This window comes from Pseudorasbora parva, chromosome 9 (genome assembly GCF_024679245.1).
Source record: "Pseudorasbora parva isolate DD20220531a chromosome 9, ASM2467924v1, whole genome shotgun sequence".
In the NCBI taxonomy this organism is placed as follows: domain Eukaryota; kingdom Metazoa; phylum Chordata; class Actinopteri; order Cypriniformes; family Gobionidae; genus Pseudorasbora; species Pseudorasbora parva.
Window position 1 is genome coordinate 33,883,434 of NC_090180.1, and position 19,741 is coordinate 33,903,174.

General features: G+C 39.9%; 2 protein-coding genes across 3 annotated transcripts in view; both read left to right on the forward strand.

The window, feature by feature from the left end:
- Positions 1–12,776, forward strand: part of zmp:0000000625 (cadherin-2) — a 103,052-nt gene extending 90,276 nt beyond the window's left edge. The window contains exons 10-16 of one of the 2 annotated variants that reach the window (XM_067452319.1): positions 77–330; positions 570–712; positions 2,258–2,491; positions 5,783–6,016; positions 6,650–6,789; positions 9,473–9,634; positions 11,718–12,775. In XM_067452319.1, coding sequence (XP_067308420.1) covers positions 77–330; positions 570–712; positions 2,258–2,491; positions 5,783–6,016; positions 6,650–6,789; positions 9,473–9,634; positions 11,718–11,924 — 1,374 coding nt within the window. In that variant the 3' untranslated portion in view covers positions 11,925–12,775. Of the gene's footprint in view, positions 1–76; positions 331–569; positions 713–2,257; positions 2,492–5,782; positions 6,017–6,649; positions 6,790–9,472; positions 9,635–11,717 lie in introns of both variants that reach the window. The other variant, XM_067452320.1, reaches the window with a different exon arrangement.
- Positions 12,777–17,205: 4,429 nt separating this feature from the next.
- Positions 17,206–18,758, forward strand: LOC137088933 (H-2 class II histocompatibility antigen, A-U alpha chain-like). Its single transcript, XM_067452321.1, has 4 exons — positions 17,206–17,300; positions 17,504–17,749; positions 18,004–18,285; positions 18,475–18,758. Exons 1-4 carry the CDS (start codon positions 17,243–17,245, stop codon positions 18,669–18,671), a joined length of 783 nt encoding a protein of 260 aa, XP_067308422.1. The 5' UTR covers positions 17,206–17,242; the 3' UTR covers positions 18,672–18,758.
- Positions 18,759–19,741: the final 983 nt, after the last annotated feature.

Sequence of the window (19,741 nt, forward strand, 5' to 3'; positions counted from 1 at the left end):
AGAGTATATTGCTGGCTTTAATTAATTTTATGAAGAGTCATTTAATAAAAATCACAATTTTTCATCTTTGTTTCAGCCCATTGACTATGAGATCAGCAGATCGTTCGTGTTGACAGTGGTGGCAGGAAATGAGATTGCTCTTGATAAAGGCATCCGTCTGCCCCGTCAGTCCACAGCCACCGTCTCCATCCGCGTCACAGATGTCAATGAAAGCCCGTATTTCCAGCCCAACCCTCTGGTGCTAGAACTGCAGGAGGGCCTGCAGGCGGAGACTGCAATCGCTACCTTTACTGCTCGGGATCCAGACCGCTTCATGCAGCAGAGCCTCAGGTGACGCACATCTGTCATGAATACACAAATCAGAGCAGAAGTTACACGTGTTTGAGGATGCATAGAATTAAAATCTAAGATACTGGAGAGACAATCAAGAACTTACACCTCCTTCAAGAGATTCTGCGCTGTTCCAAAAGCTGTTCGACCAATCAGATTCAAAGACCAAATAATTAACTGAATAAATACATTTTATTATTGAGTTCCCTTTTCTTTAAATTTGTACTCTCTCCTTATAGGTACAGCATGCTGTCTGACCCTGCAAACTGGCTGAGAATTGATCCCATGAATGGACAAATCACAACCATTGGTGTTTTAGACAGAGAGTCTCCATTTGTTCAAAACAATATCTACACGGCGATGTTCCTTGTCATGGACAGCGGTATGTTTTCTGTCTGAGAAAATAATTATATTTGTTTTCTATTATTCTTGCTCCTTTTTTTGAAAAGTAAAATCAAGGAAATCCATGAAAAGCAGCATACGATGTGAGTTTGTGTATTTTTTTATTTCCGTCTATGGGATGTGGTCGTGTATTACATAGGAATGGAGAGAGCCTATACACTGGATGAATTCCAGCCCCTGAATGTCCACAATTAACTCAAATTAGTTACTGGAAATTTCAGACATTTGTGTGCCCATATAATCTTAGTAGGGGTGAGCACGAATAGTCGAAGATTCGATGCGTTGATATGCAGAGCGGGATTCGATCACCGATCTCGCAGTCGAATCTTCACGGGTGTTATGAAACGAGGATCATACCATTTTGGCAATGCGGGGGTGCTCAATATTTTAAAGATGTGGTGCGGCACTGAGCTTTGAGCCACGTCTTTAAAATTCAAACACATTGTTTACAAAGAGTGTAAGCGCACCAGCGGCGGCCTTCGGCCTGACTCAGGAAGTTGTTTAAAATCCTGCCATGCCACAGAGCGCCATTTCAAGGTTTTATATTCAATTTATTATATTCCCCTCAAATCGTCATTGTACATACATTACGTTTTATTTAAGCCTAAATAAGAAAGCCATTGTCAGTTCGATTGTCAGTTGGCTGGCAGCTTTTCTCGCTTTATTAAAAGTTGTTGCAGTGTGTAAAGGAAAATAAAAATAGTTTTACCCTCCTGCTGACTAGTGTCGTGCCCCTCCCAACCCATTCACACACACATAGATGATTTGACTATCAGTCGACCATAGAAAGATTTGATTTGACAATTCTGATTCAAATGTGTAAATCCGTAGTCGGGGACACCCCTAAATCTTAACATACAGTATGTGGTAAACAGGCAGGCAGCATTTTGGATCGAAATGCTCATAGTTAATGAAATAGGCATGTGTAAGAAGACATCGAGAAGACACCCCAAAACACTTGGGCCCTGATTACAGCTGGTATTAAGCTGCTGGTATTAGCATGATGTCGTTCACCCCCACGTGCAGCATGACAGCTACGATGCTCTCGTCACTATTTAGGATTGCGGGTACTTCCGAAGCAACATCGAGAACACATGCACCAGGAAAACAGTGACTGTGCACCTTAACTTTAGCTGTGGTAGCGTGTACGTCAGATCATACACTGAGAACCAGTCCATAACAGTTAACCTAAACCCTGTAAAACAGGCAGGGTCATACATAGAGAATTAGTCCAAAATGGTAAATCCAGAACGTGTAGAACATGCAGGGTCAAAACACAGGTAAACAGTTCAAAACCAAGCATCCAAACCAAAGTTGTGAGACAAAGAATCAAGTAAGACAAGGCAAGAGTGCAATAACACAGGGGAAACCATTTAGAAAAGTCAACCATGACATACACAACGTTGCACTACAGCATATTAGTAACATGTGTGTTTAATATTCAGGAGAGAGAGTACTCTGGTGTCATTCTGGGATAGTGTCCCAGGAAGGAAGCATAACAATAATGAGTCTGTTTGGCCTCCAGGGATTCCTCCGGCCAGCAGCACCGGTACTCTGCAAATCCTTCTTCTGGATGTCAATGATAATGCTCCTGAGGTTTTCCCTCCAGAGACGGTGATGTGTGAAAAACCTGAAAACAACGGCATTAATATCACAGCGTTGGATGCAGACATTGACCCCAACACTGGACCTTTCTCCTTTGAGCTCCCATTACAACCCATTGATGTTAGAAAGAACTGGACAATTACACGTCTCAGTGGTAAGAAAATACACACACACACACCGTTCACTATCTTTGTGGGGACTCTCCATAGACGTAATGGTTTTTATACCGTACAAACTGTACATTCTATCCCCTTACACTGCCCCTACCCCTAAACCTACCATCACAGGAAACATGCTGCATTTTTACTTTCTCAAAAAAACTCCTGTATGATTTATAAGCCTTTTAGAAAGTGGGGACCGCTGGCTGGCCCCACAATGTAGGCGATCTGAGAAAACTTATCAACCTCCTGAATTGCCTACACCAAGGCTATTCAAATCTTGCCCTGGAGGGTCAATGTGCTGCAGAGTTTAGCTCCAACCCTGATCAAACACACACACCTGTGATTTTGTAATGATCCTGTAGACATTGATTAGGATGTTCAGGTATGTTTGATTAGGGTTGGAGCTAAACTCTGCAGCACATTGGCCCGTCCCGGGCAAGATTTGAATAGCCCTGGCCTACACCATGCATGAGCAATTAGATTTTTATTACAATGATCATTAGCTGTCTACACTAGAAGCATCACAACACACCTTCATTTCACTCAACGTTCTTTTTTGATGTATTGCAAAATTAATCATTTTTTATCCAGACCGCTTAAATAATGGAAAATATTTTTCCATATTTAAGTCCATCTCATTTGATTGATATATATTTTATGTTTAAATCTATTTGAACGTTTAATAAAAACCAGCTTGGGATGGTTCTCATCCCTGAGACCTTTGATAGGAGGAAAAATCACCTCTCTCCAATGCAATTAATGTTAATTATTAAATTAATGTTAATTAAAGTATTAAAGGGGTTATGAACTAGATTTAAAAAAATATATACTGTTGTCTGAGGTCAACTTATGATGTTTGCATGCTTTTTACATTCAAAAACATCATAATGAATATATAATGAGCTCTTTTCTACCTCGGTTTAGAGCTTAGCTCTTGGAATGCTCTGTTTGTATGGAGCATTGCGTGGGGATAGTTGATTTTATTTTTTAATTGGGTGCTGGGGCTTCAAAGGGGGTTCAGCGGTTAATATATAGTTATAGTTGCTTACTAGATGGTGCCTTCAGATCATGGTCATGGCCTGTCAGGAAAGACGTGAAGGTTCCTGTCAAGGGACCATAGATAAAGGTTCCACAACTTGGGACATTGTGTATGCCAAATTGTCCCTCCTGCTTGGGAAAGTAGATCCCACCTTAACTGGATTAGCCATGGGGTGGTAATTTCAGATAAAGATGCTCCAGATCATACAAATGGTCTAGTGGTGGAGTCTCCACTTCCCCTGGGACAGTCCATTACAGCATAGCTTATCTGGTCCCGTGTTTATGGAGCCTGGCACGTGCATCGCTCTCACTGAGCGAAGATTATGCCTGGAGGAGGATGCGGCTCACCAGCTTGATTAGTGGACAAGACCTTGGTCCACTTTGGTGATTTAAATAGGCTACGGCGGTCATGCTGTCTGATCAGACCAGGACATGGTTGCCCCTCAGTTCTGACTGGAAGTCTTTAAAGGCCAGAAGCAATGTCATCATTTCCAGACACTTGATGTGCCAGTTTGTCACCAGCTCTGTCCAGGAGCCAAAATCGCATAGGGTGGCCCAACCCGTCTAGAAGGTGTCCATAATGACTACTGTCCTTCTAAAAAACACTGAGCCAAGTTTTACCCCCAACTGATACAGATGGACGACTGAGGTGACCCTCGTGCCATACTCGAGGTGGGACTCAGACTCAAACTAGTGTTGTAGTGGTCAAGTATGTAACAGGCCCAAGAGGACTGCTGAGGAGGCTGCTGTCATAAGGCCCAGTAGCTTCTGAAACATTTTCTGGGGGAGGAAGTCCCCGATTCTGTATGATGCTGCTGACATCTGAATCTTCAGAGAGGGTTCTGGCGATGTCCAGGCCTGCATTTTCTGAGTCGAAGACTGCCCCCAGGAAGAGATTCATTGGCAGGGTGACAGTACGTTTTTGCTTAGATTGATCCTGAACCCAAGTGGCTGAGGAACAGAGAACAGTGCGTGCATAGATCCTGCTTCTGTGGGGCTAAAAGTAACCAATCGATGAGGTAATTCAGGATGCATACTCCGATCTTTCTCAGGGGGGAGAGGGCCACATCCACAAGTGTGTGGAGCTAAGGACAATCCGAATAATAGGACTGTAGGTTGGTAAGCCACCCCTTCGAAGACAACCCTCAAGAAAGGTCTATGGTGAGAGGCTATCTGGATATTAAAGTAAGCCTTCAACACCTGGAACTGAAAAAGGGGGTTGGGAGGTGAACACATGGTCGCTTTTAGGGTGGTCTGGCAATAGCAGGATTTAGGCTCCTCCACTTTGTGCCTGAAGCATCAGGACTGCTGCTTAGGGTGCACTCAAGCTGTAGAAACCAATCAACGCAGTTGTGGTCAACTGCAAGCCCAGCTCTTCCATGGCTTTTACGAGGACGCAGATGAGCTCCAAGTGCTGCCAAACCTGATTGCATCACCGAAGTTTGCCCAGTCCTTCACCTAGTCCTTCGCTTCAGAGGCAGCCAGAGACATAGTGTTCTTGAAGTCCTCCTCAGATCTGCCAAATGAAACCAGGCCCCATTGTTTAAGTGCTCTGTAAAAAGCAATCCTATTGGTCTCTAGTTTTAAACTAGTAGGTAAAGCATTCCAGAGTTTTGGCCCCTTTACCGAATTCTGCATTTCAAAACTTAAATACAAGAGTATTTTTAACTTATACTTAAATATACTTGGAATAGTTCCACTTTAGCACAAACAATATATTTAATACAACAATAGTTGAACTTCAGCATTGCTTTTGGACAAGTAAAATGCGTTTAGTACAAAATTCATTGTTCCACTTTAAAAGACTTTAAGTATATCAATTTATAGCATGTCACAAATACATTTAGTTATACCGAAGTACATACAAATACATTGTGCTTAAGTATACTATTTTTTCATTAGGAAAACTACACAGGTCTGGACACTTGAGGAATGCAAACAAAAATATTACCACAAAAAAATGTACCAGATTATTATAATTAATGGCAAAAATAATTTTTTGGAAATATAAACTGATATCTCCTACTAGCACACAAAGCAAAATATATATATTTTATGTTTTACATTTTGCTCCTTGGTGAAAATGCCTCACAGTCCTGGATACTTCCAGTGTAGACACTTTGTTAATTTCTTATTTTATCACAGACTCAAGAACACAAATAATTCACCTGCAGTTAAATACATTTGAATAACTAAAAGAATTGTAAGAAAGTATTGATTTAATGCTTTTTAAATCCCTTTCCTAGGCGATTATGCACAACTTACTCTTAAAATTGACTTTTTGGAGAATGGAGTCTACAAGATCCCCATTATAATCACTGACTCCGGTAAGATGCCATTGTCCAACACCTCCTATCTGCAAGTGAAGGTCTGTCAGTGTGATCATAATGGAGACTGCACTGACCAGGAGCGCATCATGACCGCTGGGCTCAGCACAGGAGTGATTATTACCCTCCTGCTCTGTATCATCACCCTCCTCAGTGAGTCACATATGCCACATTCACAGGTGAATCTCACGAAATCTGTCAACCACATGTCTAAAACACATTTCTTCCAATATAAGGAACAAAAAATTATATTTTGCTTCAAAAAAATCTCATTCTCATTAGTTTTTTTAATATTTTTAAATTTTTAAATAGTACATTTATACCGCATCTAAAAATTAGTTTTGCTTTTAATTAAAAGGCACGCACTAAAGGTACAAAAGAGACATGGAGACCTATTGTATCAATATATATGGCAGCCAATAGAACCATACATGGGAGAGTTAAGATATTTGGGACACAGATCAGGAAAGTCTGCACATGTAAATGTACTTAAGAACTTTTGGGCCAGTGGCCAATGTTCTCATTTACAGTGAGATAAGTAATGATCTAATGTATTGCCAAGATGCCAAAAGGCAATGGACATGTTGACATGAAACATGCTGTATTAAGTCAAAATTTATGCTATTTAAAAAAACTAGTTTGTGCGTATTTGTCTTAAATATGTTACAAAGCAAAATACCTTTCTTGAGATTCACCCTTTCAGTAGTATTTGTGTAAAGATGTCAGTGCTGATGAGGAAAATAAATGTTTTCTTATATTTCTATTAATAACTTTCTCTCTCTGTAGTCCTTGTGTTGTTGTTCATTGTGTGGATGAAGAGGAGAGATAAAGAACGACTGGCCAAGCAGCTGCTGATTGACCCGGAGGAGGACATCAGAGACAATATCCTAAAATATGATGAAGAGGGAGGAGGGGAGGAAGACCAGGTATTGTCCATTAACCCTAACTGCCTTAACTAAAAAAAATACTTTTAGCTTTTAACATTTTTAGATTTAATTAAAAATGTGTAGCCCCTTTTTCTTGGTGTAATAGCAATGAAAAACATCAGTGGCCCTTTAAAATTAATATTATAAAGGAGGGGGGCATCATTTAAATGTCACAGTAAGACTTAAGAAGATACATTTTTATATTGAATATAATCCGAGAACATAACAACTGAACATTTAAGAAACATTAGTCAGTTTTTTATAGTACTCGAACTAAAGTTCTAGTAATGAGTATATCAGATGACTCCTCCCTCCTTTTACCTCAGGCACCAAATTTCACATTAACAGTATGAGCGTCATAAAACTGTGTGAAGTGGAAATGGTGCAGAGTCACATTCCAGTAGTGGCTTCCACTGTGGACTAGGGTGTGTGCTGGATGTCTGTCTGAAGCCCAGAAGGTCCTTATCACATGGACTGTGCTGCTGGGTCAGATAAAGTGTCACAGGTCCCTTTCAGGCTTGCTTATTACTTACTGAAGAGCTGTGTGGGTCAGGCAATATCTGCCAGTGTGGACACCCTTGTGGTATGGGCTGTCAGATGGTGTCCATCAGTGATGGAGTTCATTGCAGATAGAGTGCCGAAAAATATTTGCTAGAACTTGACCTTAAAGGAGCAGTGTGTAGTATTTATTAGGATGTATTGAAAGAAATTGTACATGAATAGTATGAATCAAATGAGTTCAGTCTCAGCTCTCTCTAATTTGTCCACAGTAAGAGCACTACTCCACAATGTTTCTTGGTATTTTTGCATCTTTTGGTTAAAGGTGCCCTAGAATGATTTGAAACAATATGTTAAATTGTTCTCTGATATCTACATAGAGGGTATGTGGCTTATTTAAGGGCAAAAATTGTCCAGATACAGTTTTACAGGTCAATTTACAACCCTAGAAATTGTCCTTAGGATGTAATGCTCTGTCTTTGCCTTATTTGGAAGAGTCGTGAATATTAATGTTGAGCTCTGCTCTGATTGGCTTATTTCAGCAGCACACAGCAGTTCAGTTGTTCAGTGAAGTGGCTCGTGAGTCCTGACCGTCCTGATAGAACACAGACTGACTGAATGACACTTCAAGCAGAACATCTCAAATGGAGATTGCTAAAATGCAGCTTGCTTGTTTATTAGTGTTTTCAATTCCTCCACACGCGCGAGAGAGCTCAGTGCATATGGCTGCCAGATTGCACATTTAGGTAAAACACTGGATAGTATACGTGTTCTTTCCACAGAAAAGCTCTGATTGGGGGTTTAAATTACTGAAATCTGGCAACCGCAAGCATGAACGCTCTTCTTTCCCCCCGACAAAACCAAAATCAGTATACTATCCGGTGTTTTGGTTATACAGGGTACTTGGAGTTTCCTATTTTTACTGTACTAGCATCTCGCGTTATCTAGGCAATGCTGTCTCTCTAAGAAACTTTCAATTTAATTAGAAATTGTCAACAAGTGGATAAATCACTACTTACTGCTTGCAGGAATATAGTTGTAATTGCCCCTTTCTCCAGTTTGACGCTGAGCAAAGCTTGAAATGGGCCGAGCAAATTAACGATTTTGAATTAAATTGTTGCGGTATCTGATTATAATAAACATCAACCATGACCGTTGACATTTTTTGTCTGTGGGAAGGGTATGAAAAGTCCTCACGTCCCCTGCACAGCCTAGAACATGACATTTGTGTCCATGAGAGCTGCCGTTTTTGCTATCCTCGCGTGTTTACCTGCAGTCCCGATGATTCGGCTCCGTCAGTTCCGCCTGACAATGAACATGTTCGGACCGATGCAAATACTGGGGGTGTAATCTTTATGAAACCAATGAGAGGTACAGTCTTTCCCATCTGTAAAGTGTTAGTTTGGTTATTTTTTTAAATCTAATATCTCTGTTGTCTATTTTTAGTCTCATATGGTCCTCATATCTCGTCATGGTCCTGAAGGAATGTTGTTTTCTTTCATTGTGTACTAGCTGTATATGGTTGAAACTACAAATAAAGCCCGTCTGACTAATTTTTGGCCTAAAACTGATTGCATTTGGTGGTTAAGGTCAACTACTTATCCAAAAAGACATTTTTCTTATGTGGAGGTGTGCAAAGGAGATCTTTTTTCCTGCCCTGTAAGAAGTGTGACAGTTGTCTTTGTAGATTTACCAAGATATAATCCCAGTGTGGCACATCTTGCTCCACACTAGCAGTTATCCTGCCATAAACTTGGCCCTGTAATGCCACTGTTGTTCACTGCATATGTTTAGAGGAAAATGCAGAATTAAATAAATTGCTGAAAGCTTTTAATGAAAGTGGTGAGAATGATTACACACAAATGATTGGACGGAGAAAATACTGAGCCATAGAAAATAAAATAAAAACTCACATAAAACATTTATTTGTCCACATAACAACATCTTTCATAGCATGACAGATTTGAAAAACGAATAATACTAACTCCAGTTATATACTAACTCTTGTTCTTCTCCATACACTTCATACAAAAGTAAAGCAAACGTCTTCTGCTTACGTATCGCTCCTATTGTTGATACCACCACCAAGTGCTTTGGGTATGTGCTTGCTGAACGACACAGACACACCAACACAGTTCTATAATGCTTTTGAATTTAGCATCTGCACTTTTGTGTTTGCAAACAGGATTATGACCTGAGCCAGCTGCAGCAGCCAGATACAGAGACTGAAGGCCTCAAGCCCATAGGCATACGCAGGTTGGATGAGAGACCTCTGCATCCCGAGCCCCATTACCCTGTCAGATCAATCGTACCTTATCCTGGAGATATTGGAGATTTCATCAGTGAGGTAAAGTAGCACTATAAAAGCATCAAACAAAATACTACTAAAAATAGTTGTTAAAAAAGAAAAGAAAACTGTTGAAAACAACAGATTGTCAATTGTTACAGGAAGTTTGTTCATAAATGTTTCAGATGATGTGTCGTTGCTAGTACTGACATATTTTGAGAAGCTCAGGGCCGTTTCTGACTCCAGGTGCCCTAGGTGAGATCACTTATTCTCAAGAGGGATAGTGGTGAGTGGTGGTGGGCTGGGTTTTGGGTTGTTATGCTCATTGGCACCATTTTCCACCGGTGCAGAAAACAACCCTGTGCCAACAGCAAGGATTTAATGGTGCTGGGTGTATTTAAATGAATAGGGTAAGTGTTTGAGATAATAGTTGTATCTCAAATTACTTAAACTTCAAATTACTACTTGTGTTTCTTTGTTTTATTTTTCCACCACTTTCCAAACGCTTTCCGAACACTTTTCATCTCACCATTACCTGCCCTTACGACGACGAGACCCTGAAGTCACTGCTCTGAACGGGGCGAATTACTATCATCACATCGACCTCTCAGACACAATGAGTCAGAACTGGAAAAAAGCCATCTGGTGTCTGGAGAGCGCCCGACCCCGATCCAGGACACTGCCAGACCCAGAGCTCATTTCACCATCATCGAGCACGGAGAAGTCACGTGAGCCGCCCACAGACCAAGCACAATCATCCGCTGCAACGAGCGAGCCAGAGCTCGAGAATAAGAGGAGAGAGCTTGCCAACGCCCTGGAAGAAGTGCCCCAGAGTGACCAGCGGTGTGACCAATCTGACCAGGGGTGTGACCCGAGACACCAGCGACCAAGGGAACTAAAATGGAGGATAGGCTGATAGACTTCAATGGGGACTCGTTAGCTCCCACCCACTATCTGAATCATTTATATTGCTCAAAGGGATCTTTTCATTGGCACCACCACAGAGTTCAGCCAGTCCTTCAGTCCCATCGCTACTGGATGCTTGCAGCCCTGCGCCTTCTCTCCCTGGTTTGATGTCGAGCAACCATCAGTAGCGCCAATCCAGGACGATTCTTCAGTTCTGCCTCCAGCCTCGGATCTCTTTGCTCCATCTCAGCCTTGTTGACCTGTCGACTCTGTCTTGGCTCCTCCCACCTTCAGCCCTGCCAGAGATCCTCAGCCTAGTGGCTCTTCTGGGATCCCTCATCCCACCAGCTCCCTCTAGGTCAGTCGTCACACCACTTCCACCATGGACTTGCGGGCCATCTGCTGCACTCCATCCCTCCACCCCTTCGGCTGCAGCAGTGTCCTCCTTCCCATCAGGATTGCCTCTGTCGCACCTTCATCACCCCAGTCCTCGGGTACTCTGGCTTCACCTACGACCCTCGTCGCCGCGCAACACCTGGGTCTCCTGCACCAGGGATGTCGCTTAGCTTCCTTGACCCTCGGTCTGCGCTTACAGCAATTATTTTTATTAATGGCAAAAGTGCCATTACAATCTATTCAGCACAAACTGGGTTACCATAATATGTAAGCAACATGTATACACATGCATGTATTTTTGAGAGAATAAGGTGGGTTTTTTAAATAATAAAATTAAGACATGTTTTTACATTGCACTTATATTTAAAAAAAATCCTGTATGTAATTACAGCTCTTAATAATTTCTGTAATTACATCTGTAATTACACTGTTGACGCTTCCCTTACACCTAACCCTACCCTTAAACTAACCCATACCACCACACCTGTCCCTAACTCTACCTGTATCCCACCTCAATATCAGCAAAAGTGTTTTGTAATACAATATTAACACAATAAGTACATTGTAATATTTTGATGTTAGTACATAATAGTTAAGGCCACCTAATGTAAAGTGGGACCCAAAGCCCTGTGATCGATCATGAATAATGTTGTGATTCACACTTGAAAAGAACAAGGAAAAGCACAATGAGCTGCATAATAAATAAGCCTCTCAGATATGTGAGAGAGAACTATAAAAAAGAATATGAGGACAAAACAGGACAAAAATAAATATATTTTATAAATATATGATTTGAATGATGTGTAACATGTAACTGGTATTTTGTGTATTGTCTTTGCAGGGTCTGAGGGCTGCTGATAATGATCCTACTGCTCCACCGTATGACTCTCTTTTAGTGTTTGACTATGACGGTAATGGCTCGACTGCAGGATCACTCAGCTCCATCAACTCCTCGAGCAGTGATGGAGACCAGGACTACGATTACCTCAAAGACTGGGGTCCCCGCTTCACCAAACTAGCGGACATGTATGATGGCACAGATGAGTGAAAAATAGGAAGAGAGACACACCACAGCTTTTTTCCTCATTTCAGATGACAGCTGCAGAAAGGGGGTTTAAAGGATCAATACAAGCAAACACAGCATCCCAAGGCTAAATGTTAATAAGTAACTCAAGGCTTAAAGTAATAGTTATGCATTTATGTGGAACACTTTCAGAGTATGATACTCGTTACACTTGAACTTTACAGTATAGAAGCACAGGGATTTAATGTGCCTTTTTGTACAATTTTGGGATCGGAATGATTTATGTCCAAGGCTTCAATTATACTGACTTAAGGAGTGATTTTGAGATTTAAGAATGTGTTCATCTATGATACAAATGATCATGCTTTTCTTTTTTGCTTACAAACTGTTTTTCAAAAGGATTATTTAACTTTTTTTTCACAAAATGGAGAGTCGCTGGTAGAACAGATCATTTGTAAGACACTATACAGTTCACTGGATTCTTAGGCTATTTGTTCATCAGCAATTTAACATATGCACATAGTTTGAAATAAAAAAGTTATAACTGAAATGTTTGTAACTTTCCTACATTAATTGTGGTTACATTACATTGCATGTACACATAAGTCTGTGCTTCACAGTAAAGAAAGGGGCCTTTATTCATTAAAGAGCAGAATTAATTTCTACATGACTTCTAAATAGTTTTATTTCCTAGCAATTTTTTTCTAGCGTAACTAGTTTTCAAAAAGGTATTTAAAAAGCATGTTTTTTTCTAGATATCTTTCTAGAAACCATTTAAAGTAGGTGCCTAGTTGGGGAATCTTTGGAAAGAATTTCAAAGAAAAAATTCAAAAAATAAAAAAGTTAAACAAGCTGAAGAATATTGGAATGGAAATGTTTTTTGCCAAAATTATTGCTTTTTTTAATTTTTATGTTATAAATATTTAAAGCTAGCCTGGCATTGTAATACTCAATTCAAGTCAGAATATGTGTCTGAACAAGAGTGGTTGTTTCTAAATTTGTGGGTGTTTTCAAATTGATGGGTGTTTATAAATCACGCAATGAAAATAATCCCCTTCACCCAACCCCACCCCTAAACCCTACCCACACCGTGACATAGGCAAATCACAGTAACACAATTCAAAACGTCCCTCTGCTTATGGCCACACCCCCTGATGTGGTAATGCCTGTTACTAACCTGCAGAGACATATACTTGCTCCATTGGCCTGTGATTATTGGAGAGTGTTTCAACCAAACCAGGAAAGAAAATTACTCAGCACTCAGTTGGATAGACTACAACCAATCAGAGTTTTGGAGTAAGTGATGTATGTTGAGCGACGCATAGTAGTAGTGGGAAGTTCGGATCATTTTACGGACTCGGATCTTTGAATCTCATTCAGCAAAATGAACAAATATTTTTACGTCATTTCATTCATTTCAGCAGAATATAATTAAAATACTTATGGAAACGTTGATCACATTTGGATTAAAAAAATTATTATAAGCTAATGCAGCCAATGTAAAACTTTAAGAAATAAATGCTTAATTAATTCTTTAGCTGGGTCTTTAGGGCAGGCTATGCAGTCTGTTAGTTCACCTCACCTCCGAATCCGAGTCATTATTTCTTTTGTCACTTCACATTAAATCACATCTGTTCATTGAAAAGATTAGCACAGCTCTCGTGTCTTCGGGTTCTAGTCCATCTAGCATGTAATATCTGATATTCTGATTGTCAAATATGGAAAAGTGGATGTGCAGTGCTGTTTAAACACCTTTCAATCAATTACGTTAGTTATATCCGCAATGGGTACCTATTTTAGTTTTTTCCAAAGTCCAGAAAATCAGGTCTATTGGATTTACAACATATGAATTTATCCACTTCTCCCGAAATGCATGAATGTAAGTGGCCGGTGAACTGGGAGAAGAATAGAGAAAACTTTCAAGTTTCTTACACAATGTGTATCTAATATAAATAAAATATGTTGTCTAGTTAGAATGGAAAGGATTATTATTGTCAATTCCAAAGACATCAGTGTGTATTTTTAAATGCATGGTTTTGCTGGTTCTGTATATTTAAATGTCTGAAACCTAAAATAAACATGCGGTTGAAAACACTGAATAGTTGTTGTATGGCAAGCACTGAGCATTGATGACTGGTTCAGCACCAGCCAAAGTGCAAAAGCACGTTTGAATTTAGCAGTTGACCAACATTCAAATCATACCGGTGTGATCCTACACTCCAGGGAACAGCCAAGACTGATCACACCGGTGTGATCCTACACTCCAGGGAACCGCCAAGACTGATCACACCGGTGTGATCCTACGCTCCAGGGAACAGCCAAGACTGATCACACCGGTGTGATCCTACTCTCCAGGGACCAGCCAAGACTGATCACACCGGTGTGATCCTACGCTCCAGGGAACAGCCAAGACTGATCACACCGGTGTGATCCTACTCTCCAGGGACCAGCCAAGACTGATCACACCGGTGTGATCCTACACTCCAGGGAACAGCCAAGACTGATCACACTGGTGTGATCCTACACTCCAGGGAACAGCCAAGACTGATCACACCAGTGTGATCCTACTCTCCAGGGACCAACCAAGAATGATAAATGAACTTAAATCATCCATCCCCACATGATTGGCCTCCCAAGAACGTCATTCCAGACATGACGAGGACGCCAGGCAATCAACCAACCTGGGCAAAACCCTTTTGAGCAAAGACAGACAAAGGGAATCCCCAAAGGACCCCAAGGAACAAAAATACAAATATCCTAGCTGAATTGGTGCATTGATATAAGTTTAATAACCCTAAGAAAGGGTTTAATGGTTAGGTCACCCAAAAAAGAAAATGAGATGTTTATCTGCTTACCCCCAGTGCATCCAACATGTAAGTGTGTTTGATTCTTCAGTAAAACACAAATGAAGATTTTTTGTTGCTGTGTGCCAGTCATATAATGGTGTGAATATGTAACAACTCTATGAGAGCAAAATAACAAATCAAAAAGCATGCAGTAGGGTTTTTTCCGCACGTTATCTAAGCATGTTGCCCATTATGTTCGTTTTACTCAGCAATGTTAAGTTGACCAAACAAACACTTTCAATAAAGCTTTCAATACACATTTTTAGTAGAAACAACTCAGTAAATTTAAGTTAATGTAGCTGCATGAGTTTGAAAAGCCCTAGAATGAAAAATTGAATTAACCTTGCCATAGTGAAATAATAGTTCAGTACATGGACTTTACTTACCGTGAGTCTCTAACACCATTGCCTCCTATTTCTTATATAAATCTCCTAAATCAAAAACTTTCTCAACAAAAGTTTCTCAACATGAATCCAACCATGACGTAAGCGTTGGGGATCATTTATATGCACACCCCAACATTTGCATCTGTCCAACAAGCCGAATCTACTGATGGTAAACAAGACACTCAAAAATAGCAAAAACGGCTCTCATGACACATGGTTGAGGTTTATTATAATCGGATACCACAACAAATCGTTCGTTTGTTTCGCCCCATTTCAAGTAAGCTTCACTCAGCATCTTAAACTGAAGAAAGGGGCAACTATATTCCTGCAAACAGTAAGTAATTTATCCACTCTGATTAAATTGAAAGTTTCTTAGAGAGACAGCATTGTCTAGATGACGCAAGATGCTAGTACAGTATACTCCAAGTACCATACAAAACTAAATAGTGTGTCTAATGACAAAGGTTAATATTATTTTGTATTACAAAATACAACCCTAGATACTTTGGTTACAAATCGTTCACGCGATCCTTCTAGCATACGTCACCTTTTCCACCATATAAGTTAAAACGATAGTCATATGACAAGGCTGTTCATTTTGGAAATATATAAGTTATATATTTATATTTTTGAGAACTGAAGTATGGTGTTTCCTATGATGTTTTTTGCCTATTTTTATTTCAGATTAGGCTACATCACAGTCACCGCGTAACATTAGCCTACATTGTGACTAACGTTATATAAACATGCGATATCGTTGACGAAAAAAGACAAGTCTAAAATGTAGGCTGAATGACACTTTAAGCAGAACATCTCAAATGGAGATTGCTAAAATGCAGCTTACTTGTTTTGGTGTTTTCAGATCGTCCGTGCGCGAGATAGAGAGAGCTCGCGTGCATATGGTTGCCAGATTGGACATGTTTACGTAAAAACCGGAGTGTATACAGGTTTCTTTTCACAGAAAGCTCTGTTTGGGGGATTTAATTACTGAAATCTGGCAACCGCACGAACAAGCTTTTTCTGGGACATTCTAAAAACGCTTAACGTGAAAAACGCTTAACGTGGCTTAATGCACTAAGACAGTGTTAAAAACACACCAAACTCAGGAAATATAATATTAATAAAGTATACTATGCACAAAAAATCAGGTGAGCCCAGAATATGAACGCGCGTGGATGATCTGAAAACACCGAATAAATAAGTAAGCTGCATTTTATCAATCTCCATTTGAGATGTTTTGCTTAGTTTCATTTAGTCGGTCTGTGTTCTGTCAGGATGGTAAGGACCCACCCGCTTTACTGAACTGCTGTGAGCTGCTGAAATAAGCCAATCAGAGCAGAGCTCAACAGTTTTTTTTCCCCATTAAATAAGCCACATACCCTCTATGTAGATATCAGAGAACAATTTAACATATTGTTTTAAATCATTCTAGGGCACCTTTAAAGGTGCACTATGTAGTATTTGTGCAATAAAATATCCAAAATGTTAACAACTATTTGTAAATTGTGAGAAAATTGCTTTTTTAACCAAGGAGTCAGGACGTCTAAGCATAGCGTATGAGTTGCCTGTCAACTGCGTCATATATCTGCGGTACCCTCGGTTTCTGGTTTTATTTGGCAGAAGTGCTTTACTCTTAGCAGTGTGCAACAAGTGTCACAGCAGCCGCTGAGCGCATGCACAGAGTACCGTCATAACATCATTTTAAACACACTCAAATGTATCTAATATGATAAACAGAGCTACGTTACCTTCTACTCGTGACCGGAAAAGCGGAAATGATGCCCGGCGACTGTCCTCCATCATAATAAAAGGATGATTTAAGTGCAACTAACAACAGTGAATGTTCATTTTATGAGTGTATACTGACAATCAATTCAGGCCAGAGCACAAATCTTAAACTATAGATTTGATTAAAGCAGTCATGTGACAAGCCTGACAGCTGAAACAGGAAAACCTTTTTCCCTAGATACAGCAGTGCCACAGCAAAAGCCTGATTCTGATTGGAGGATGTGCTTCTGAAACTGAAACTACATCCACAGGGATGGATTACTTCCTCCTCTCATTCACCTCATTTAAAGTTTGCTTCTCTGTTCCACTGTCATCTACAAACATGGATCTGTATCAGGCAATTCTTACCATCACTGTTTTTCTCTCAGCTGATGCGCAATGTAAGTCATACTTCTATTAAAATCCTTTTTTATATATTAAAAGCCTGTAGGATGCATAATTTCCTTAAGCACACCAATTACTCTATATATGACACAAAAAAAATGCAGTTTTGTGTAAAATCCTTAATGCAGTTCATCCTTTTTTTCGGGCCTCTGGATATTTCTAATTTATCTTTTGCTTTTTAATGTTTCTTTCATTTTAGTTATACACGACTATTTCAACATTGAAGGATGTTCTGAAACAGAAAAAGAAAGTATGTGTGGATCTGATGGAGAGGAGATCTGGCATGCTGACTTTACTCAAAAGATGGGAGTAATTACATTACCTGATTTTGCAGATCCCATGAGCTTTCCAGGATATTATGAACAAAGCATTGGACAACAAGAAGTATGCAAACAAAACTTAGCTGTACTCCTTAAAGTTTATAACAAGCCACCAGAGGAAATGGGTACGGCATTAATTTCCACTCTAAAGTGTGACTGCAGTTTTGCATGATTTTTTAAATTTAACTGTAATACATTTTTTAACATTCACATTAATATGTTTGGAAACAGAAATTAAATGAGCTCCAAATTATGCATTCAGTGTAATCTAGATTTTGGTTAAAAATGTGTTTTGGCTCACAAATGTATTTGATATGAATGAGATTATAATGAGGTCAGTTTTAGTCCTGCAAAGTTCAACAGTTTACTGTGTTCACAGAACCACCCGTGACCTCCATCTATCCAAAGAATGATGTTCAGCTGGGTGTTGAAAACGCCCTCATCTGTCACGTGACTGGGTTCTTTCCTCCGCCTGTCAATGTCTCATGGACTAAGAACAATGTCATTGTGACAGAAGGCGTGAGTCTGAGCCAGTACCGACCAAGGAACGACGGAAGCTTCCACATATTCTCCTCTCTGAAGATCATACCTGAAGAGAGAGACATTTACAGCTGTACGGTGAACCACAGAGCCCTCCAGGGCCCACAGACCAAAATATGGGGTAAGAGCCGCTCTCAAAGAGAAATGCATTACAGTAATTGATGTTATTCCCAGTTTTTTTCTGTATGAAAACAACAGTAATCATTCTGAAAAATTATATCAGCTGAATGGATTTTTACGAAACATTCTGTTCACAATGCATCTGCTAAGCAGCTGTTATAACATTGACACACCTTACAATGATCGACAGGTGTCCGAGCGGTGTCTGCTGTCCCACCCAGTGTGGGTCCGGCGGTGTTCTGTGGAGCGGGTTTGACTCTGGCGCTGCTGGGAGTGGCTACAGGAATCTTTTTCTTTATTAAAGGAGCTGCAACTGACTGTACAGATATGACAAAAAAGAAATATAATGCAATGGACCTACCAGTAAAGACGAAAAAAGGATTTTGAATGATACAGTGCATTTGTGTCATTTTAGATGACGGACAGCACTGCTGGTGTTTAAGATTGATAGATTCATAAATGCAAAGACCTGCATAAATTCTGCATAGATTCATAAATGCAAAGACCTGCATAAATTCTGCATAGATTCATAAATGCAAAGACAGAAAAATACTGTCAGGAAAAACCATAGATAAACTGTAAAAAAAAAAACTGTAATTTCTTGTCCTATAATTACAGTTTATTACTGTTATTCTACACAAAAATCTCCTTAAAAAACTATGAAATCTTTTACGTTTAACATATGGTTGAACCTTGAAAGACCGGATGAAGTAACCCCATAAAATCTTTTCTTGCTATGCATCACTACTCTTCTTTTGTCTAAAAGTCTTTGTTTAAACGTTGTATTTCAAACGTTCATAATCTTGACATCAAGTGACTTACTGATTAAAATAAGACACTTTTGCTAGCTTCATGTTAAGTGTAATAGCATTTTTCATGGACTGCAATGCTTAATTTTTTTGTACTTAAGATTATGCCATTCAAAATTAAACATTTAAAACTGTAATAGTTTTGTGACATACATTTGTCACGTCACAGACAAGGGAAAATGGTGCGAGGACTCAAGTGCAGAAAATAATATATTTATTTATAACAAATAAAACAAACTCAAAACAAAACCCACGAGGGGGAAAAACACATAATAGAATAATAACATATAAACTTAAACAAACCAACAGAATCACGGGGAGGACGGAGGACGGAAGACGCAGACATTACACAAGGATCCAACACAGACTGACAAACACAAGGAGATTATAAAGGGAACAAACAAGGCAGATAATGAGGGAGAACAGGTGGGGCAAATTAACCAATAATCAGATAACAAGGGGGAGGGAACTGACAGGGACACGAGCACATGCTCAACATAACAAAACCCACAAGTGCACACAAGACAGGACAGGCATGTGACATTACCCCCTCCTTAAGGAGCAGCTACCAGACGCTCCACTAGGGACGGGAGGGACAGACCCGGGCGGGACGGGAGGGACAGACCAGGGAGGGACAGACCAGGGAGG